Source organism: Tachysurus vachellii, chromosome 19 (assembly GCF_030014155.1).
Source record: "Tachysurus vachellii isolate PV-2020 chromosome 19, HZAU_Pvac_v1, whole genome shotgun sequence".
Taxonomy (NCBI): Eukaryota; Metazoa; Chordata; class Actinopteri; order Siluriformes; family Bagridae; genus Tachysurus; species Tachysurus vachellii.
In genome coordinates, this window is record NC_083478.1 from 11737267 (window position 1) to 11762363 (window position 25097).

The window sequence follows — 25097 nt, forward strand, 5'->3', positions numbered from 1 at the left end:
TGATTGAGAACACAATTACGCACTTCCACACATACTGCGATCAAATGCCTTAATGCGCACTTCCTTACTAAATAGCAAGAGACAGTCGTAGGCCTACCTAGGCGGCTTACTATTCTGACATAAGCTGCTATTTAGTATAGTAGTTTGTGCTTGTTGGCCATAGCCCGAGTCCGCCTCTCCTCCTTTGCTATGGGTCCTACCTTCAGGCAACGAGTCACGTGACTTGCATCTCGCCGTGAAGTATAGAGGGCGAATCGGGGAACGGTTATATGAGCTTCTATCAGTCTGTGATACCGAGTCGCAACGCGCGAGGAGTAAACCTTTCTATTTTTAAAAACAGACTACTGCATTACCGACTCCGGTCATTCCTTCATATTAATAAAAGAACCCGGAGAAGAGGAGCTTTCGACTGAGGTGCTACACGATTGGGGGAAAGAGGGAACCTCACTTTATCGCCCTGCGCCCTTATCTGGTGAGATAATGCGACGAGAGCGCAAGGATAAAATTGTATTAGAGCTGCGCGCGGCTATTCCAATGATAAAATATATGTATCAAGAGATTGTGGCTTGGTTATCTCTCTGGTTCTTGTTTTGCTCCAATCGGCTGTGTTTCATTGACTTGGTTCGAGTAGTCTAGATACTTGACATTGTTGGTCTTTTTCCAATATCTGCACGCAAATATACTAATACTCTTTATCCTTATTTCCTTTCATTAAACAGCCATATTAACAAATATGAATTTAAAAGGAATTCAATTTAACTTTAGATTAATATTATCTTGTTATATATTTTTTCAGCCATCGGATTTAGAGTCATTTGCATGGTTTGTTGCATTTACTGAAAAAAATACCTACCTGTTGATCTAAAAACTAAGACAGCTGTAATCTCGCCATGTGGCTCTGATTATTATCCGCTGTCACGAGCGAGAAGCTGCTTCAGACCAGACTTTGACTCCTTGTTTTTTTAGATGCTAATTAAGACGGATAGTGACATGCAGGCTACTTTGTTTTCGGAGCAAAATCATTTAATTTTTTTTCTTTTTCTTCCTTTTGTTGTCAGGAGTGAAGTCTTGTCTGGCCGCAACAACAGAAGTGGAGCTTTTGGACGAACTTCACTTGCACTAATAGTTATTTTATTGGTTTCTGTGGGTTTTTTTTCTTGTTATATTATTTTTCTTACAAACAAATTAGGAGATTTGGTCGTGCAGCATGTACTCGAGCTTGGCGATACCTTCCAACCCATCCCCGTACGGGCACGACTCCGGGAATTATGTGCACGCACCGGCCAGCTCGCCTGTGTACGTGCCCAGCACGCGAGTGCCTGCTGCCATGTTACAGTCGCTGCCATACCTGCAGCCGTGCGAACCCACGCACCAGCCGCACGCGCTCGCGGGCCACCATCACGCGTGGCCACCACAATCTGCTGCTGATGGCTCGTCGTTCGGCGCTGGAAGCCCGCATGCTCACGCGCCCTCCGCCGCTTTCTCCTACACGCACAGTCCTCCTGCGACCGGCGGTGGCGGCACCTGTGGCGCTCGGGACCCTGCGTCCTATCAGAGCCCGCTGGCGCTGAGTGGCGGCGCGCGCGGCACCGATCAGTACGGTGGTGCTCTGGTGCGCTCCGTTGGCTCTTCTTATTCAAGCCCATATGCGTACATGGGCCACGACGTGAGTGGATCATGGGCGCCTGGTCATTTCGACAGCAGTATGATCGGACTACAGGGACGCCAGGGAACTCTGACGGGCAGAAGGACCGGTCTAGGTGCGTATATCCAATGATCAATGGAACAAAACAAAAGATATTACTGTCCCTTATTTTATACCTTTATTCTTTTATGGCACACCTTTCCTCAGTCTTTTCAAATTTTTTTATATGTTTTTCTTTCTGTAATTTTATAAAGCTTATATATCACACAACATATCATACAACATATCATAACATACTTGCCTGTATAGTAAATACAGAATGCATTACTAAAATGCATACTGTATTTACTATACTGTGCATTTAGTACATTACTAAAATGTACTAAGTGCATATAAATATATAAGGAAGGAATTAAGTATTATATCTTCAAGTCAAATATTCTTAAAATGCCACTAAAATACACCTGGACTAAATAGACAGAGTGGGCAATTCTACAAATCTACATCTTTATTTCACTGGAGCTACAACTCAAATATGATTTGTAATGTGATCTCTCTGTTTGTTTTCCAAGCAAGCAAAAATGATTGGAATGAAAGGGAGGGGTCTCGTTTGATGTCGTGATCTCACGTTTATTGCAGTAATTTAATGACAGCTGAGTGGGTTTTAGGCTTTCGCTATGGGTAAACATCTAAAAGTATGGCAAGCTATTGTGATTGTGTCAGTCTATTGATGATATATAGTAAGATGGTTATTCCTGTTAATCAAAGCTAAAAGCTGTGCTCTTGTTCAACTAATACACATGCGCTGCTAATACACTTTAGATGCTAATGAAACCGCTAAACATCGTTTGGGTGTGAATTGATGAAAGGGCTATGAGTGCAGACTTCTTAGTGCTAACAACTGCCACCTTGATCAGACTTACCTAAGCGAACAATTAACGACGCACCGTCTGGTACACATAATGCAGCAGGAGCCTATGAGCTAGAACACTTGAAATATGTATGTCATGTAATTTAGTACGCAGCTTGTCATAACAGACTTCTGGACTCATTCACTCTGGCGTAATGTTATCTTTAAATGATCACTTCGCCTACAAACTATATTGCCCTATAAATTTCGCACATTTTAGAGCTTGTGGTTTATGTGTTTAGACCTATAATGTCATATAAAATCTAAAATAACAACAGAGCAACATAAATTGACAAAAGAAATATTCTGTAATCATATGGGTGCACAATTATTATTCTTATTATTTATATAATAATAATAGTAATAATAATAATTATTATTATTATTATTATTAGTAGTAGTAGTAGTAGTAGTAGTAGTATTTCTCAGGCTGGAATTCGTTCACTTAATAATTTAAAATGTGGAATTTCAGCCATTAATTGCAGGAGGGCGTCGCGTGTCATGTGGCCTGATTGATTGGGGACTCCTGGATCTTTAACACTGATAAGAGCCCTATAGCCGTTCGACCCGGCCTTGTCAGACACACACACACACACACACACACACACACACACACACACACACACACACACACACACACATGCTGCGCACCCCCAGTGTTCCCCATACTGATATATTTCGCGTGCTGTCTCACCCGCGCCAGGCCAAACGGACACATTCATCACATAAACAGCTAATCAAGATGGCTGCAGATATTCAACACTAATTTGCAACGAAACCCAAATATAGGCCTAAAGAAAGCAGGGAGTGTTTCTTCCCAAAACATGGTGATTGGTTCCCCATGTCTACAATATTCTTTGCACTATATACTTAAATATTTGTGAAATTTTTTTGTTGAACTATTTAATTGCACCTATTTATAATATTTCTAATATAATTCTAATCATTATATTATAATAATTATAATAAATCGTTTCTTTGAGCAGGAAATGATTTCTAGATAATCTGCAAATCCATGCTACCTCGATCGCACATAAACTGGAACACAGTTCTTTGTTTGTGGACATACTTTCACACAGATCAAACGAAAAAACAACAGCTCAATCGTATTTAGCCTATTTAAATAGATAATATTATTCTTGTATTATTTTTAGCTATATTTTAAAAAAAAAGTAATTATAAAAGGGCAATCTGGTTGACAAAATAAATATTCTGTAATCATATAGATGCACAATTATTATTATTATGATTATTATGATCATTATTATTGTTGTTATTGTTATTATTGTTATTGATTAATTATTATTATTATTATTATTATTATTATGTTGCAAAAAAATAAAAAATAAAAAGTGAAACAGACGAGAAATGAGAAATGTGTGTGTGTGTGTGTGTGTGTGTGTGTGTGTGTGTGTGTGTGTGTGTGTGTGTGTATGCAGACATGTTGGATGAAATGGCGGTGGAGGGACGAGAGTGTGTGAACTGCGGCTCAATCTCCACTCCGCTGTGGAGGCGCGATGGAACCGGTCATTATCTGTGCAATGCCTGCGGCCTCTATCACAAGATGAACGGTGTCAACCGGCCCCTCATCAAACCCCAGAAACGACTGGTGAGTGCCCCAGGTTTAGTGCCCCGCAAGACATAGCCTATCATTATTTTTGCTATATTTCTACAGTAACATTTCGAAACAATAAATCTCACAGAAATCTTGCAATATAAAAGTCTTATTTAAAAGTGATTTACAGTGGTACAAATAACACTCAATAAGCTGAACCGTGTGCTTTAGTCAAATATATTGTTTTTAAAATGTCAAAATAAGGCATTTTGTTCAGGCTATGCAATCGGTAGTGCTATTTCATTTTTAAAGACTTCAAAACCCTAATTATAAATACATTCATTTACTTAGCAATCAATCAATAATATATTAAATAAGTTAAACAATATTTGGTGTGCTTTTAATACCTAGACAAACAATGGAAATAGGTCTGGTTTTTTATCCACTTTCATTTTGCTGATCACTTGTTTAAGGAAGAAATAAGGAAGAAAAACTGGAAAGCGAGTGTAAATACACACTCTGTGTGTGTGTGTGTGTGTGTGTGTGTGTGTGTGTGTGTGTATGTGTTTGTGTGTGTGTGTCTGTGTGTGTGTGTCTGTGTGTGTGTTTGAAATCAAGCGAAATGGAAAGAGTGTTTATCTCTTGCATGAGGTCACAGAGGTAGAAAGACCTTCACTGCTGTCTTTCTTCCCAAGAGTTCTCTCTCTCTCTCTCTCTCTCTCTCTCTCTCTCTCTCTCTCTCTCTCTCTCTCTCTGTCTCTCTCTCTCTCTCTCTCTCTCTCTCTCTCTCTCTCTCTCTCTCTCTCTCTCTCTCTGTCTCTCTCTCGGTCTCTCTCTCTCTCTCTCTGTCTCTCTCTCTCTCTCTCTCTTTCTCTCTCTCTCTCTCTTTGTTTCTCTCTGCAGCTGTGAATTAGCACACTTAGCACACCCTTTCGACATCTCTGTTTTTATTTGCCATTTTGTGACCTTGTCCTTGAGTCTGTCTGTATTTAGAACGGGACTCAAAACTCCATGCATTGTGCATGAACGAGGAAATCTCTCAGCCCATGAGCCTACGGAATTGCAATAAAAACTCAGGCTGTTAGTTTTCCAACACCTGACCTGATCATTTCACAACCATAATGCACAATATGTCTAACTGGCAGAATGCATTGTAAACTGTTGTCTTTGAGGAATACTTTTTTAAGAATGTTACCTTTTATAAGAATTATCCATTCCTATCAGGTGCCAGATTTCCTTTGCTCCTGTCTCTTTCCTTGTTAGATTTGAGTATGTTGCCATGTTGTGGACTACAAGAACTCTTGGTGTGTTTTTGCAGCAAACTACCTCCCGAAGGGCAGGCCTGTGTTGCACTAACTGTCACACCAGCACAACCACACTGTGGAGGAGAAATGCAGAGGGAGAGCCTGTGTGTAATGCCTGTGGCCTCTACATGAAACTTCACGGGGTCAGTATCAAGGGTCATATAATATATTGGACTTATTCTAAAATATTCATGTGGAAATTTTTGCTGCTTACATTCTAAGCTCAACAGTCTCTCAGGATTTAGTCACTTTAATACCCCTCCAATCAAATCTCTAGCATTCTAGCACAAATCCTCAGTGCGCCAGTGCCCAATACAAACTTTAAATACAATGGCAGATTTAGGTTTGTTAGGTTATGAAAAGGATATAATCAAAACTGGTTGAAATTGAATAGGGTTTTAATAACAGATTATTTCCATTCCTGTTTCTTGATATGACTTTACATTCAGTGTCATTTTACTCAGTTGAAATATTAAAAATGAATATCTTTATCTACAAGAAATATATTTTATTTTCTTAAATTAACTATGAAAACAAAAGAGAAACATACCTTAGATTTCCAGGGTTATAAGATTGCACTTTGTCCTTCTAATGCAATAGGAAGAGATAGGTAAACTTCTCGAACTGATCTGTTTTCAAATGTATTGTATAAGTACTTTGTGGAATAAAATAAAGACTAAAATTATTCCACACTTCAATCCATCCTTATGTACAGATCCAGTGGCTCCTTATCACTGATCCAATTATTAATAAAATATTTTTCTGGAAGAAAATGTTAAAATATTCAAACATTTTCTATTAGTAGATGGTTTAATGTATCTGCAGTATATTTTTTAGAGTTTCTTACCCATATTTCTATCATCCTGTAGGTACCCAGGCCACTAGCTATGAAGAAAGAAAGCATTCAGACAAGAAAACGCAAACCCAAGATTCCTAAAACCAAAGGTTCGTCAGGTAAGAGATGTTGTTAGTGCAAATATTTATACAGTAACCCACAATGCAAATTAAAATGAATGCAAACCTATGGTTTGAAATTTTCTAACCAGTTATAGTTAGGTATACTGTGATTAATGTGACCATCCGTTCTCATTAACATTTTTGCATCTTCCATATTTTAAGTTTTTTATAAAATATTGATTCATCAGGCATAGAGTATGCACTGTGTTGATAGGTGCGTTGATAAACGTTCTGGCTGTAGCACAGTATCAATGATTTTGCACTGATTTAGTGAAAGTGGTGTGAGAAGAGGTGGAATGAAGAGGCAGTTCATTTTTCGAAGAAAGTTATGATGAGTGATTGGGATGAAAGAGAGGGAGAATTGGATCGCAAGAATGTGTGGAGAGACATATGGGGTGTGTGAAAGAATGGAAGACGCAAAATTGAGTGAGAGAGAGAAAGTGAGCATCCAGTTACACCATTTCTTCTGGATTTAATGGATTTGTGTTTAAAGACTGTCTGTAGAGAGAAGTCAGGCCATCTTTGAATAGCTGATCAGTGCCTCTAATTTTGTAACGGCTCTTATTTGGTTTGCTTAATTTGGTATTTTTTTCACATTTCTTGGTCCTTTAGGGTCTTCTGTGTCTGGCACTACCTCTCCTACCTCTCATCCCATTTCAGAGAATGCTTCAACAATAAAAAGTGAACCCAACATTGCTGCCTCGCCATACGCCGGTCAAACGGTTGTGTCTGTCACACAGGTATTCATTAATACACAAAGGCCATCATCATTCACAGATAACTCACATTATACAGCAGTTAATTGACTGATTACATTACAAAACCAATAGAAGCTCTAAAGGATTGAATGATAAATTTGTATATTATATGTATATATATATATAAAAAGCAAAAAAAATGTTAGGAGAATACACTGCACAGTTGTGTGGAATAAACACATGCTTCTCTTATTGCCTCTCCTTCCCAAGGCTTCAACACAGTTAAGCAGCACAAGCTCAGGCCATGTGGACATCAAATACGAGGACTACTCATTCACCTCGACATCCATCACCCCACAGAACACCTGGTGCGCGCTGTCCCAAGCATGATGCAGCCCAAGAAGCTGCCATTCCTGTGCAAAATATCTCCCCAGTGCAATCTTGGAAAAAGACTTTATAACGTGAACTACCTATTAAGCAGCCGACACTAACAAGCAAAACCCAGACTCCGGAGGATGCCAGGCGACGGGAAGACAATATATAAACTGACAATAAAGTTTGAACAGAGTGTTTATCTGTTGTTCAGTGTAAATTTCAGGTCATACCTGTAGACATTTGTGGTGTAACACTAAACGGACGTCTCAAAAAAGCATTTTAACTGAATGAAGGACAACAAAACGAAGGACAAAATCAAATGCACATTTTAAACCATGATGTTTCATGATAAGCTTCTTCACAAGTGAATCATTTTTAAGATACATTATTTATGTTGAGATAGGAACATAAAGGTTTTCAGTATACTCTTTCTGTGTTTTTCTTCCAGGGAATATATTTTACGGTCATAATGATATCTAAACACACACACACACACACACACACACACACACACACACACACACACACACACACACACACACACACACAGACACGCACACAGGCTTTGGAAAAACTCCTCATTGCTTCTACTGATTCGTATTTCTGACAATTAATCTGAAGTGCAATGACTCACTTTTTTTTTCAAAGTTTTGAAAATGGACGTGATTATTTTAATTATTTTAAGAATTTTGTTCTCTTCAAAATATATTAACCTTAATTTTATTTTTGCTGTATTTTGTTGATATATAATGGAATTACACATTTGTTTTATTGAATATAAAACTCAGTATTAGATATTGCCCCCTGTGTCTTTGTCCAGACTGTTGATACTCAATTTTGAAACAAATTATAAATGACACACTACATACACCATAATTCACACACACACACATCCACACATGCACGCACGCACACACACACACACACACACACACACACACACACACACACATTTATGCCCAAAATTTAAAAATTCAAAATAATAAATTATAATTTAAAATAAAAACTGAGAATTTGCACAGCTTGTGAATTAAAAGAAAACAGACATAAAACAGTTTACTGATTTCAAAAGAAATGCTCGCCAACATATTTATAGTGACTGTGAGCTAAAAGCTGCAAACCTTATTTTCCACCTCATTTTTAGACATTAACTTAGAAAGCAAAACCTTTTCATTTCTGAACAAATTATTAAGACTACAATCTAAGCTCATTGTACATAATACAAACATCTGGAAATCAAAGAAACACACTTTTTTCTTTTTTGTTTGCTATGCTTTATTTGGAACTTCTGAAGTGCACGCACACATTTATTTGTGCAGCAGCTTCATAGCCTGTAAGAGTGAGTATTATACACAGGCCTTTGTTTTTCTTTATAAAAACCTTAATAGTGTATGTTGAAAAATTAAAAAAACAAAGGAAGTAAAATAGAAGAAATGAAGAAAGTGTTTTGCAAGAAAAATAGCTATATGCTTGATGTATTTTCTGTATAAGTACATAATTAGGTTAATGTTTGTATCTCTCTCTCTCTCTCTCTCTCTCTCTCTCTCTCTCTCTCTCTCTCTCTCTCTCTCTCTCTCTCTCTCTCTCTCTCTCTCTCTCTCTCTCTCTCTCTCTCTCTCGCTTGTGTTGGCGATCAAAGGTTGTATTCCAGCTTGGCTTTATGGTGCTGAGGGTTCGACCCAGGCTGGCACGAGTCAGTTTCTGGCGACACGGAGGCTCCACACACTACCTTTATTGCGATTGGTCAAATTAGACTCCCTTATCTGCTGCTGTCATGGTTTCTGTTGCCCTAGCAATGAGTTGCAGGACTCAGCATTATGGGAAAATGCATGCAACTCTGATCCTTATTGCCTCTGCTATATGAGCAACTAACTTTGCAAGCTAAGCTCATCAACTTTACCTTTCGTGCATTCATTTTCATACCCTCTAGTGTATACTGTCAAAAAAAAGATGTTGTGACAATGTTTAAAAAGCTCCTTTATATTGGCATATATCTTTAAAGAGCAGTCTAATATTTAAAGAACAAACACATTTGCTAAAAATTACATAAAACAACAAACAATATTTAAACAAAATGCAGTTCAAATAAATCACTTAAGACTCGATAAAATATATTTTAGAGTTTCTCGTATTGTCGAGAAAATTAGTTAGTAGTTGGACCATTACCTGTGTGTTAGTTTATTGGATGCCCAACACTTTCAAAATTCAAACGTTTTAAGTTGGAAATTTCATAACATTACAGCTCTAATTAAGTCATATCTAATTTGCTTAGACATATTGCTGTTATTGTATCCCCTCTTAAATATATCTGACACTTAATGTCAGATATTTTCCTTAAAGCACATTTATTAGATATAAGAAATGTATATGTAATAGGTAATATGCATTATACCTATTATCTATTATGTATTATCCCCCAAACAAAAACCAAGAGAGAGAGTGCTTGTCATCTCCTAAATATCCTAAACACTATTCCAGTTGAATTCCAGCCTCATATACTTCACACACTCATCCTTGTGTCCTTCAGTAAGTGGCTCTATTGTCCTTGTGTACGCGTGGCTTCAAAGAGCAGCAGGAGTCATGCCGGGGAGCACGACCCTTGTGGCCATGTTTGTGTACCATTGTCCTACATTAAGGGCCACGCTTTAGGAGCTTGATGTTGTAAAATTGAAGGAGTGTGTCTTTGTGTTAGCCCAGGTGTTTGCATGAAGGTGCGTGTGTGTGTTTGTGTGTGTGTGTGTGTGTTCGAGCAAGGGGTCATGATCCCCTCTTATCGCTGATTGGACTTGTCCTGCAGTATTTGAGACTGGAGGTTTCTAAGGTCAGTGCGGTGTCAAGGTTACCACTGTGTTGAACATTTAAAACTTTTTTCTATGCTGTCCTTCACTCTATCATTCTATTCTCCTCCACCTCCTCCCAACTCCCCTGTGTTTGAGTGATAGCCTTTCCTTAGCAGAGACTTTTCCCAGGGTCAGCGTCTATGCAGCCCTCATTCAGTCATTTCTCTCTCTCTCTCTCTCTCTCTCTCTCTCTCTCTCTCTCTCTCTCTCTCTGTTTCTCTGCGACAGAAAACAGGATATTATGTTTTAAATGCACATGAAGCAATCCTGACACATGGGAAGTTATGTGCCACTGAGGTGGGAAGGAGGAGGAGGAGGGTAACATGGGGGCATTTATTTAGCTAATATTCAGCCATTAAATCAAAACTTCCGTGTGTTGTCTTTACAGCTATTCCACATGGGCCCAATATATCATTCTGAGGTACAGATGACAGGGAAATAACATAGCTCCTTGTGCGTGTGTGTGTGTGTGTGTGTGTGTGTGTGTGTGTACATGCATGCAGACTTAGTATGTTACCGTAATACAGTAATAGCAATTGGACTGCACGTAGCTTGTTGCTGGCATGCAGAGAAAGGAATCTGGGAAACTGTAAAGTGGAGCTGCCCAGAACGCAGACTGGAGAGATAAACCTGGCCTTTATCACAATCTTAGTCCCTTCTTTAAGCCTGATGTACCACACACATATGTATAAGCTTCACATGCCTTGTACATTATCTTTAGTAGTGTGTATAAATCCTTTTAAGAGGAATATACTGCAGTATTTAAAATAATGATGTGAACGTATAAAAAGTCCTGAATTTATTTATTTAATTTAGAATTAAAACTGACATTGTGAAGCTGATGTTTCATTACAGATTATTATGTTTGGAAGTACAGAGTCCAAGCAAGAAAACTATTCATGTTTATATCCTGACAGGCATGCTTTCTTGTCATAAGTAGTTTGGTGTCAGTGTTTCACATTATTTTATGCAGTTTTTTAAGAACAAGTCTGTTTATCAAGTCTGTTTAATAAGTTTTTCAATTCACTCAAGGGAGACAGAAAGTGACTTCTACTTAAAAGCTAAGTAGCATCAAGATAAATAGAGAGAGAGAGAGAGAGAGAGAGAGAGAGAGAGAGAGAGAGAGAGAGAGAGAGAGAGAGAGAGAGAGAGAAAATTACATGCAAACTTTGCAATCAATTCTGGGAAGAACTCAAAAGCAAAATCATTCCAAGGCTGGCCACAAACTTCCAGAGGACATTATCAGCAAAATAAGCTCATACACCTGTATGCACTGTGGAAACTGATTCCTATTCCACAATTTAGTAAATGTGTATTTACAATTCTTTTAGAATACAAATTATAAAAATTTTTTTATTAGAGATATTACACTGCTTAATTGATTTTCATGTAGTAATTGCTTCATTTTCATTAATACTTTTAAAAATCACAGTACTAGACATCTGAACATGAATCACTACTCGTTTTCTGCATTGTGGGTGAAATACTGAAAAATTGAGCCAGGATTATTGAATATAAGATGAAAGTAAGAGTGGCATTTTATTTTTTATTTTTTATTTTTTGGAAATTCCTTTAAATAATTAAAAATTAATAATTTAAGAAGGTAGATATAATTTTATTTGGCTCTGCATTAATTTAGAATATAATGCTGAAAGAATGATTTTTCGATGGAATCACTTCTAAACATGTAAAAAAAAAATTAATTGGATGTTTCAGTGTTATTTAGGTATGAATTTATCTGATTAAATAGTGATAATAAAATTAGGAACTAAAGGTAATTAACAATAATTTCAAAAAAATATGAAAAAATACATTGACATTATTTTATACTAATAAATAATATTTATAATAATCTAGAATTTTGTATGTTTATTATAATTTCCGCATGCAAACACACGTAGACACAAACACAACCTGACTGTCAGAGAGCTCTCTTGTGACTGTAGCACCACGCTGGGTTACTGGCTTATTGGCCCCCCACAGGTTAAAACAACACACATTGCCTCACACATACACACACTCTCACTAACACTTGTGTGTTGTGTTAGTAGCCGTGGGGGTCCTCCCTAGGAGGGCCATTATATTTTGATTTGCTATTCTATTCCTAAATGCCCAAGAGAATGGAGGCCTGACACAAATTGGAGCAAATGGTGATGTTCTACAACTCCAAAAAAATGATAATGAATCACTGTGTGCATCTATATCTAATTATGACATCAGAATCTTCTTAATACGTTTCTAGGATATGGATATAAGTTTGTGTGTGATTTGTGTGCATGAAAACGTGCTCGTTTTCATTAATTCAATATAGTATAAATTGTATGTAAAACAATGTAAAGCACTGTAAAACTTTGGTTTACAGTGCTTTCTTTGCCTTTGCCCTCTACACACCTTGACCTTTGGACAGGGTGTGTTGAGGGCAAAGGCAAAGAAAGCACTGTAAACCAAAGTGCAGAAATCAGAGTAAATGAGATCGCAATCACGTGCACAAATGCACACTTAATGCTTTTAAAACATGTGCAAACTTGAGAAGGCAAGCATTTTCTATTAGGTTAAACATACACACACACACCCACACACACAAACACATACACACACACACACACACAGATGACATACACTTATATAATTGAATAACAAGTATAAAAAGTAAAAAGCTAGATGTAAAGTGACGTGTAAAAATATAATAAATACTGTAATAATACCATGGTGCCTGTAAAGTGCCCCTACATGGATGCTGGACCTGATTAATATATGTAGCTAATCTACTCTACCTTAAAAAATGATTGCTGGGTATATCATTATTGTTTAGAGACCCTACATCCTAAAATGGGTGAATTGAATTTTTAATTTATGAAGAAATTATAATGTTTTGACTCAATTCGGAGGTGGAAATTTTGCTCCCTTGTCTCATCCACATATACAAACTTTGCTGCTATTCATCTTGTTCAACAATACTGCAGCCAAATTAATGTATTTAATGTATTAATATTTTAGTCTTTTTAATATCTAGTGTGTTTTGTTTGTAGAAATATACTGATCATTGTGACATGTAGGGACCTTTTGCATTTAGACTTTTTAAAACAAAAAAATTAGCACTTATTTAAAGGGAGGGAGAGAGAGGGAGAGAGAGAGAGTCTGGATTTTGTGTGCGTGTGTGTGTGTGTGTGTGTGTGTCTGTCTGTGTGTGTGCTGTCATGTAACTTAATGATGCATCACATGGATATAATTAGCAGGAAGCCTAACAAACTTAGCCTCATTCTTTTTTGGTGGTTTATTTTGCCCGTGTGAAAAAAAACAACCTAAAGAAAATGGCGGTGGAAAATGGCCAGAAATACGATGGGTGAAAAATAGCATTGTGAACGACAGAACAGAGAACGATGACTTCCGCAGGCGCGCGAGTTAGATTGTTTCTTCACCAGGGAAAAGGAACAGGAAAGAAAAAATGCGAAAGATAGATTTTTTTAACTCTCTGAACGAAAATTACAATCAGTACCCGCTTCCAGTCCCAAACCGCCCTGAACCCCCTGTCTCCTGTCTTCACTAGAACTCTGCGACTCATTTGGTTCACACCTTGCTGTAAAGCGCCGGCAGTAAACAGCACTGAGCTTGTGTGCGTAAATGTGGGAGAGTCCATGTGGAGCGCAGGTAGATCTCTCTCTCTCTCTCTCTCTCTCTCTCTCTCTGTCTTATACACACACACACATATACACACACAGACACACACACATGTGGAGCGCAGGTAGATCTCTCTCTCTCTCTCTCTCTCTCTCTCTCTCTCTCTCTCTCTCTGTCTTATACACACACACATACACACACACACACAGACTCACACACATGTGGAGCACAGGTAGATCTCTCTCTCTCTCTCTCTCTCTCTCTCTCTCTCTCTCTGTCTTATACACACACACATATACACACACACAGACACACACACATGTGGAGCGCAGGTAGATCTCTCTCTCTCTCTCTCTCTCTCTCTCTCTCTCTCTCTCTCTCTCTCTCTCTGTCTTATACACACACACATATACACACACAGACACACACACATGTGGAGCGCACACCTTCATCTCTCTCTCTCTCTCTCTTACACACACATACACACACAGAGGGAAAATTGCACACACTGCACAATGCAGCACTGAAAATGAGCAGTAAAACATGCTTACCAACAACCACATCCCAATCTGTTATTTAACATTTACATTTACATTTACAGCATTTGGCAGACACCCTTATCCAGAGCAAGTACATGCTTAAATCTCTTTCATTGGATACATTAATGCTGGTTCACTCATTTAACCAGGATTGTTAAACGACGGTAGAGAAAATGTTTTGGGTTGTTTTCTAGTTTGTTCATTTGAGTCATTCATTCGTGTGTGTGTGCATGTGTGTGTGTGTGTGTGTGTGTGTGTGTGTGTGTGAGAGTGTCTGTCATCACAGAGGCTTGGTTAGGAGACTTGTTGGAGCCCAAAACTGAGGGGTCAAGTCCAGGCTTTTGCAACCCCTCCTCCATCCCTACCCTGCTTTCCTCATGAGAGATGGACAGAGTAAAGGACAGATAAGGATGAGAGGACATTCAGACTGATCAATGCTGGCAGATATATATGTGCATATATATATATATATATATATATATATATATATATATATATATATATATATATATATATATATGTGTGTGTGTGTGTGCGGCTTAATATTAATTTATTAGCTAGTAGACACATTCTTCCTCAATTTGGTCCCATTTATATTTTGAGCTCATTAATAATTTCAAACTTCATATATCAGAAGTATGATTTTCCACTTAGTGAAGAGTTTGATACAGAATTTAACATGGTTGTGTATGGTAGATATATAGATAAGTGGATCACAATATTATGAACTAGACAGTAATGTTCAGTATCACTTTTTATCTGTAATATATTTTGTAAGTGGTAATTGTAAGTGGAGGCTCAGTGGTAATAGATGATATTTATTAGTTTTCAAAACAGTCATGCCATTCAAAAAAAAATCATTCTCTGTATTTTCTCTGATTACCATGCCTTCCATGTTTGTACTTCAATAGTTTCCCCTGTTAAAGAAAAAAATATTGCACCATGCTTCAGTGAATGCAAAACCTCACTGAATTATAACCTGGATATTCTGTAATACCTGTATATGATAATGTTTCACTTTAGTGTGATGAAGCATCCATTAAGATTCAATGCTTCAGTCAGCTCCTTGGCACCTAATGGTGCTCTAATTGAGGAGGCTGAGAGGCGTGGGTGGTGTTGGTCAACAGGAGAGCTCCTCTCTAGTGCAGAGTGATGGTGAACAGGGCTGAGCATCGGGGTGCTGTTTCATTTCAGCATTGAGCCGATTGCTCCTCAGGAACTTGAAGCAAATAGCATTGTTTGTGTTGCTAGGTACTGATCAGGAATAAACAGTGCTTCTAAGTCCTCTAAGTAGCACTAGGTCCTGATTCTGTAAATGAATAGGTATTGGAAAGCTTCTTAGACTGGACTTTTCTTGTTTTTATGTACTTTATGCAAAAGAAAATGGCTGTTCAGGAGTAAACAAATAGGAGCAGAAGGGATGAGAATTCCAAGCAGGAGTCTTCCACAGTCCTTAGGCACATGCAGTAAACACACATAGGCTGTCCTTGTGTGTTTAATTTGATGTTACTCTACATAATCGAATACGTATTGAGGACCTAAAAGTCTGTCTGCATCCTGGTTACTATATCAGAGCTTTATTAAGCAGATTTATTTTTACAAATAATGAAAATGGACACTACATACAGTATCTACTCAAGTGGTTAATGCTTTGGGTTGTTAATCAGAGGATCAGGGTTCAAGCCCCAGCACTGCCAAGCTGCCACTGTTGGGTCCTAGAGCTGTGCTCTGACCACAACCTCCAAAGTTAAGATATGTGGAGAAAGAATTGCACTGTGCTGTAATGTATATATGATAAAATAAAAGCTTGTTCTTCTTTAACATGCAGCTGTCTCAAGGTCACCTAGCTATTTTATGAGACATCTGTGAAATTGACCTCAGTAGCAAGTATTGCTATTGTAATCATAATCAAATGTTTCTTTAGCTGACATCCATTTACTGTTCCTATAATGACAAAGGGTGCATTTCAAACAAATCCCTAGCTCCTTAAATTAGGAGTCAGTATATCATGTACATGAGTTCAGGCACTGGTAAAGACCCTGACTCACTACACATTGGAACACTTATAACTAAATTTCAGTGGCATTCTAGTTCCCCCCTCAGTCAATTTATAACCCAAACAAAAAATATTTAGATTTTATATGCAATATAAATTTGTTAGCTTAATTATCCATATTTCTATGTATACAAGCAGGATCATATGACAGCTAGTTTATTTGATAAAATAAAAAAACTTAAAAGTCAGTTGACTCAAACAAATCACATATATAACATTTAATAAAGTTAAAAATTGTTAGTATAAGTAATCATTTGAGAGCTACGAGCTACATAAAGTTGGCTAAGAGATCGTCCGCTATTTTATTTCAGCCGAGAGGCTTCATATCCAGTAAGGAAGCATACTGAGTATCAATGCTGCCTGTTTTTTGCAATGCCTTCTGGGAATTTTATAGGTACTGAACGTTTCAGACTTCTCTTAAAAGTACAACTCCTTGATCAGTGTCCCGACTACTGAACTATGAAGCTGATTGAGATGAACCCAATGAGATTTTTCTTTAGCTGATAAAACACCCTGGCTTCCTTTATGTATGAAACGGTTTCAGCTCTGAGCAGTTCCTTCAGTGACAGACTGTTACATCCTAAGTGTCTGAAGGAGCGATACAGATGCTCTTTTCTCCCTGCTGCTATTAGACTTTACAATCAAAGCTGCTCCCAGTGAACCAGTCACCATAATACACACTGTTTTAACTGTTTTTAACTGCAATAATAAACAATAACAAAGTAACAAAGTATTTTAAACATGTGCAATAACAGAAATTTTGAAAAACACGCAATAACAGAAACTTACAATATTACCTATGTGCAATATACATCTTTTTATACATTATGTTTTATACAGACTGTATATTATATTATGTCTCCATTCTTTTTTATATATTTGCGTTTTATTACTTGGCTGCTGTAACAGTGAAATTTCCCCATTGTGGGACGAATAAAGGTATCTTATCTTATCTTATCTTACCCACATGGATGCAAAGAGCACTCTCCAAAATAAAGAGGGGCATTGTAAATGTGATCAATGTATCAGGAAAACGCAAATTTAATTTAACAGATTTTCTGTCAGTTTAAAGAAAACATAAGCTGGTGGGGGGGAAAAGATCAGTTATGTTCAAATATTGTTTATACTCTATCAAAGTTAGTTGAGTAATTTTAGCCAACTTTCAACTCTAGGTACATTCTTGTGCATTAAAGTCAAAGATTCTCTCCAGCAACAGAAAAATCGTGACTGAGATTCTTGTATAACAGTATACTCTGAATATGCACAAATTAGATTTATATATTCTGTAGTGTGCAAATGACTTCATAGCTGTCAGAATTATTACTACTAATAAAACTCCCTGTATTATTCTCTGCTACAATACTCTTATTCTCAATAACCGTATGGAGGATGGTTTAGCTGATTTTGCATGTAATCACATTCCATTAGGCCGGCTTTGAGAGTGGGTTGAACTTTGACTCTGACTCAGCCTTGTGAACTTTAGCCTGCTCATTAATTTATAGACTCTGTACCATCTGATTGGTGCTTTGTTGATGATGTCACCCCTGAAACAGCAGCACTAAATTATAATCATGGCCATCGTAAAGACAAGGGCCTGCTTCATATGTGGAATTCTTCTCTCCCTCTTTTTCTCTCTCTTTTTCTCATCTTTCTCTACTCCTCTTATGTATCTTAGTGTGTCTATCTGTCCATGACACTTGTACATTCTGTTAATTTCTCATATCCTCGCTTTATCTTTACACACACACACACACACACACACACACACACACACACACACACACACACACACACACACACAGAGACACACAAACACACACACACACACACACACACAGAGTCTCTCTCTCTCCTTCTTTTTCTCCCTGCTTCTGAACATGCACTCTGGATAACCCTTTTCACTGACCCCTCACTGCTCTCTGTAGATAGATGCACCCGATTTATTTTACTGTAAGAACACTGGAGACACAGAAGGAGAAAGTAAAAATTCTTTCTGGAAGGTTAAGTCCAACTGTGTGTGTGTGTGTGTGTGTGTGTGTGTGTGTGTGTGTGTGTGTGTGTGTGTGTGTGTGTGTGTGTGTGTGTGTGTGTGTGTGTGTGTGTGTGTGTAAGAAAGTTTCTTAGATTTATAGAGGTAACTCCAGACCCCAGAAATCCAGACCTGTGATTTTTAATCGTGATTTGTTTGATTACGTGGGGGTGTAGAAGGAGCTGGAAGTACTTTAATATTACATTTGTACACCCCTCCACCACCTCTGTCACATACTATCACACTCGTAAAGTCTCAACCGTTGTCTTTGTACACCTTTCTTCTTTAAATACACATTTATTTATCATTGTGTCTGTCTACCCAACTTTAGAGAAAACCTTTCTTCTGCGCTGACAAGAAGAAAATGTTTACTCAAAACTCCCTTATGACTATTGGTTATAATGGCTATTGAATTCTATAAAAAGTAAATTAAAATACACACCTATATAAACATATGTAGCACTGAGAAACCAAGTGTTTCTGAATTTCATATGATCTATGTTGACTCTGTTGTTAACCTTAAATTCTTTCCTCCAGAATATTAGATTCATCTCTGAAAGGAAAACTTATCCAGATTTAGAGCTTACAAAATCTTTCACAGGAAAATTCATGAAGGCATTCTGCAAAAATAAAGTGTTGCCATAACTGTCTTAAGGTTTATAAAAGTGTTTCTATTAAATGTCTTTCTGTACTGAGTACAAAAATAACAAGATTTACAGTTTACTCTATTACATTGTTTGCAAAAAAACTCTCCTCAACCCACAAACTCAAAGATGCAGTCACACAGACAATGACAGATTACAGCATTCTCCTACAAAACACAGATAACACTTGGTATTTATGGTATAAGCAGTTATTCTACTTCTATGGCAGAGAAAGCCCTTACAGCATGACAGGGTAGATACTTACGTACTACATACTTAATAATTTTAAAAAATTTATTCAGTCATTTGATATGTGAGGATTGATAAGTATTGCTGTTTTCAATTCTTGCTAATCTCTTCTGCTGGCCTCTTGACTGTGAGAGTGGACCAAGTGGATGAGAGAATTCCAAAACGAGATTAAAAAGTATGACTGGTTTGATCATTTGGCTTTATCAGGAAGGAAAGGAGCGAGAGAAGAGAAATAGTGGTCAGAGACAGGATGAGGGGAGGTCATGTGATGCTCCAGAGATCTCATCATGACGTGAGGTACATAAGAATAGGGTGGAGCTTTTAATGCAGCCTGTGTGTGTGTGTGTGTGTGTGTGTGTGTGTATGTGTGTGTGTGTGTGTGTGTACGTGTGTGTGCGTGTGTGTGAATTAGTGAGTGTATCGTTATAGTGGACGGCCCTGTTGGGATTCCTCATCCTTGGTCTCATTGTCCTGAGCTCAGTAAGACAAAGGGTTAAGTAAATGTTTGGGGAAGATAAGGCCACTAACACTGACAGCATGCAGACTCCACTGACCAGGCCTCACTGTAGCCAGATACATCACACACACGCGCACACACATACACACACACACATTCCATATATATCCCTTCATATATATGTGTGTGTGTGTGTGTGTGTGCGTGCATGCGTGTGTTTAGGATAGATATGTCTAAGCTGTAGGCAGTGGTACCAGTGATTGTAGTTTGTGTGAGGGTGTGGGGAGGGAGATGGAGCAGGTTTGCTTAGCACGCCTGTTCCAGTTGCTATCTCCACCAGCAAGACTAGAAGTCTGGCCAGGAAAACTCACTCGAACTCACACACACACACACACACACACACACACTCCAGAGTCTCTCCTATTTGCTGTAATATGCTCTGTTCCTTCTTTTCCACTCTCAAAACAAGCTACAAGCATCCCCTGATAAGGAAGGATCTCATTTTTTCTGTGTGTGTATATACGTTTGTAATTTTCCCTCTCTCTGTGTGTATGTGTGTGTGTTTGAACCCCAGTAGTAGCTAATGCTATTCTGTGACAGTATTTACATTGTAATGCATGATTAATATTCATAATAATTGTCTTGTGTAATAATAATTGATAATTGTAAATATGAAAATAATTGATAATGAAATGTAATACTTATGTTTTTACTTGGATGTTTTGTGAATTAAAGTTAAACTTTGAACCTGATTATATTAAGACAAGAAAATCAAGACAGAAAACATGTGATTAATCTACTTACACTCAGTTTATCTTTCAGTGTTCACATCTATCGAAACTGACTTATTTCCCCCAAATAAATTAATAAATAAATTAAGTGTGCAGCTCAACAAGAGTTTTTACCTACACATTCAGACATGTTGTTTTCATCCTCAGTCAAGCACTGAGGTAAATTATGCACTTATAGTGCAAATATGTAAAATATTTTATCACAGAGACTTTCCTCAGCAACTTACATCTTATCTTTTAGCAAATAGCAGGTTTATATCTAGCAGCTCATAAGAGCAAGAACCTATCAAAACACAAAAGCAGCCTTCAGCTAATTATGATTATCATCATCATCATCATCATTATCATCAAGTTTACAGCCAGAAGCTAGCAGTTAGCTGCAGCTACTAGATAATTGGCAGCCAACCTCACCTTCGTCATCCTGTACTAAGGGCTATATCCTATCAAAACACTAAAGGTAGTCTTCAGCTAATTGTTATTGTTGTTGCTGTTATTACTATTATTTGTAGAAGTAGTATCAGTAGTAGTAGTATCAAGTTATAGCAAGAAGTTTTTTTTATAACTAGTAGCTAATAATTAGTGTAGCTAAAAAGTATCAAATTATGATCAACTAGTAGCTAGTCATTTTATATCTTGAAGCTAATAATAAGAGCTATAAAAGGCAAAACCAGTTAATTCTGGTTTATTTTAGAGCTAGATGCAAGCTGTTTTGTTACTACCAGCTACTAAATAGCCTAGTTAATAATAAGAGCTATATCCTCATTTTAAGGCAAAACATTTTTCATAAATGCAGATTTTATGAGCAGTTTTATGGTCATAAGTTAGCAGCTAATAGCTAGTAGTATATCATATCAAAAAGAGTGAAAACACAATATGATGCATGTTCAGAAAACATTGTACTAAATATGACTTTGCAAATAACTGAGCGATTATATACTGCTTCAAGTTATAATGAAAGCAATCGTAATAATTTTCTTGAAAGTTGATCAGTGCGAATCACATCTCTCTGAAAATAATGCTAGCAGTGCATCCTCCTTCACCCATTCTAATTTAGATAAGACAGCTATAGCAAAACAGTCGGATTCATTCATGAACTTGGAAAATTAGGCTGTGCACTTTGGATCGTCTCCACACACGGGAGGAGCCGCTATACAAAAACACACTCCCAAACTTTGTCTCCTACTCTGCTCCCACTTTCTCACCCTCTCTCTCTCTCTCTCTCTCTCTCTCTCTCTCTCTCTCTCTCTCTATCTATCTCATTCTCCCTCTCCATGCAAATATACTCTCATGATGTTTTTTCCAATTCTCCACCACCCCATTGCCATTTACTCCCACTCTCTCTCTCTCTCTCTCTCTCTCTCTCTCTCTCTCTCTCTCTCTCTCTCTCTCTCTCTCAGCCTCACTCTCATTCATTTGCTCTCTCTCCCTCCTGCTGGTTTTATCTGTGGTCCTGCTCAGTGTCCTACTGTCATGTCTTGATGTGATTTATGTCATGGGCTGTGAAGCTTACTTATCTCCTCTCCATCCACACACACAATCTCACACACATTTACACACAGGGGGGGTGGCTCCCTGCGTCTGAGGCTCAGCCAGCCTGGCTCCTCCAGCCCAACACCCAGACCAGGTCTGTGTGTGTGAGTGTGTGATATTGTGTGTGTGTGTGTCTGTGTGTGTGTGTGTGAGTGAATGAAAGAAGGTGATGTTGGCAGTAAAATGATACTCAATTAGAATCTTATCACTGTCAAAGTTTAGTTATTTATAATCAAAGCCTAACCTGTTCCCTTTTCCTCTCATCCCATTCCCTCTTCTTTCCTCATCTTAACTTTTCTCTTTCTCCCTCTGAGAGCCCAAAAGGTCTCTATATGCAGGACCCTAAAATAATTTACCCTTAAAATGTTTTTAACTGTAAAACCATTAACCATTCACATCTTCTCTGAGAGTATCATTGTGGAACTACTCTCTCTGTCTCACCCCTTCCTATGAGTAAGACAGAAGCTAGCCTAGCTTCTGTCTTCCTCTCTTTAAAGAGGTCTCAGAAGAGACATACTGCAGTATGTGACTAAGATCATCAGGCATCACATGTCACATCCTCCATATACAGCTTTACACAGGCATTCAGAGTAGCACCGGCCCCATTAAAATGACACAGTTCTCCACTTCGCTCTCAAATACTTTCATCCAAATGCCTGGAGTTATGCTGCGCTTGCGTTATTTGTGGGGTGCATATATGATTTGTGTTGCGCGTGTGTGTGAGTGTGTTGGAGAGGTCGTCCGCCTTTCTCATCTGGCCGGCTCTTAGCCCAAGCCCTTTGATGTGCTTTTAGAATGGCCGGAGAGCTTTCTGCTTTCCCTCTTGCTTGACAATTGTTTATTAGTTTTGAAACTGCTTTAGTGGACATTGGGATTGTCTGGGCAACCTGTGCTTCAGACACACACTCGCCTTCCAAGAGCGTGAAGAGTTTAACATGGATGCACTTCCTGGAAGGGGATTCTGGGGGTTGCGTTCTGAGCTGGGCTTCTGGAAGGATGTAGAGTTGGTGGACAGAATGCAGGAAGAGGAACAGATCGGCTAATGACCTGAGAATGGAGGATTCTAAGAAAACAAGACAGGAGCAGAGGAGAGAATCAGTTAAAAAGAGAGTGTGTGTTTGTGTGTGTGTGTGTGTGTGTGTGTGTGTGTGTGTGTGAGAGAGAGAGAGAGAGAGAGAGACCACCCAAGTGTCCAGAGAATAATAGTGCAAAAGATATATGGTGATGAGCATTGTGAGCACATTCTATTAGCATTGAATTAGCATGTGGAAGTATTTATATAGTGTTGTCAGACGCCTTCATCTAAGCATCTGACTACATGCTTAGAGAGTTAAATCCGTTCATTTATCCATTTATTGTCATGTAACAGTTTGAGTTCATAATCATCTCACATTTAAATTCTGTATGTAATCTTTCCTTTATGTTTAGGTTTCCTTTGTTTACAATGATTTGTTTATATCAGTTGGTGAGCTGATTGGTGTCTATTTTTGTGTATGAACATCAACAACTGTTCAAATATAGGCATGTTATACAGTACACTCATCTGCCACACCTGTAAAGGTATACGTGATCATTTGTGTAATTATCCAATCAGCTAATTAGGATGCTGTAGTTCATTGCATAAAATCAAGCAGTTACATGTCAAGAGCTTCAAAATAAATAGCATCTGACATAATTTATCTTGATTTCAATCTTTGTTTACATCAAAAAACCTGCAATCCTAACAGATGTGTAAAGACTTTTTATATCCACCTTACCTTATTTTTTAAAAAGACTACCAGGTAAGTTAAACAGCAAGCCCAGTCTTCTTGGTTCTTCTATCTTGTTGGCAATATCCCAATGAGTTTTTTTTGTTTTTTTTTCTAATTCTTATATTTCTGAAAGCTTGACAGTCCACATTAAAGCCATTCGTTCTAGTCATTGCCTCTGCTCAGCCATAATTTATAAAATGATGATCACATCAGATATCATAATGTTGTATAATGTTAAACATTTTCGACTTTTTTCAGTATTTTTTTTTCAGTACTTATGTTTATGTTTTGGCCATTGTTAAAAGCACTATACAAATAAATATAATTGAACTGAATATCAGAATGGGGCAAGAATGTAATCTCGCTGACTTTGACTTTGCATAGTGGTACAAGGTGAATAGTATTTTAGAAACTGGTAGAGTTTCCAGAGAGAAGTTTATAGAGTTTACACAGAATGGTGTGTGAAAAGAAACATCCAATGAACGAATGAATGAATGAACAGCACAGTGGAATTCTATTCTTTGCATATCCAAACTGAGGAGGTTGTGGTTGGAGAGCAGCTATGATAAAATACCCCTGGAGCAGGGAGGGTTTACAGGCCTTGCTCAAAAGCCCAACAGTGGCAGCTCGAACAGCTAGCAGTGGCTTGAACCCAAAAGTGTCAGCAGGTCAAACCCCGATCCTGTGATCAACAACCCAGAGCCTTAACCACTTGAGCCACCACTGCCCCAATAATAAACTAACAGGAAGACTGCCCTAACTCAAATAACAACCCTTTACAACCGTGGTGATGAGAAAAGCATCACAGGATGCACAACTGTGGCCTGTCTTAAACATTTGCCTTGTTGGGTTTGTCAAAAAAAGTGTTTTGATATTTTGGGGAAGGGGAAAAAAGGACGCACATAATAAAATACACAGAAATGAAATTATACCTGTAAATGAGGGCATAGAGTTTTACACTCCAGTGTTGGTGTATTTTTCATGACTCCTGTTTATTTGTGCACAATACATGAGTTGCTGTGCAGTACATAAAGTATACATAAGAAGGTGAGGTAGAAAGAAAAAATGAGAGAACTGCTATGTATGTCTAGTAAGCATGAAAGTATGTACTGTAAACACTGGAATCTTTTCAGTCACAGTGTGTGACAA

At 37.9% G+C, this 25097-nt stretch overlaps 1 protein-coding gene across 2 annotated transcripts; it reads left to right on the forward strand.

Annotated features, from left to right (window-relative positions):
- Positions 1-233: 233 nt before the first annotated feature.
- Positions 234-8244, forward strand: gata5 (GATA binding protein 5). Of its 2 annotated transcripts, none has more exons than XM_060894518.1 (7): positions 234-472; positions 1059-1760; positions 3995-4164; positions 5429-5557; positions 6284-6359; positions 6984-7111; positions 7340-8244. In XM_060894518.1, exons 2-7 carry the CDS (start codon positions 1208-1210, stop codon positions 7457-7459), a joined length of 1176 nt encoding a protein of 391 aa, XP_060750501.1. In that variant the 5' UTR covers positions 234-472; positions 1059-1207; the 3' UTR covers positions 7460-8244. The 2 variants fall into 2 exon arrangements, with proteins under 2 accessions (XP_060750501.1, XP_060750500.1); XM_060894517.1 differs by having other exon boundaries at positions 248-472; positions 6284-6368.
- Positions 8245-25097: the final 16853 nt, after the last annotated feature.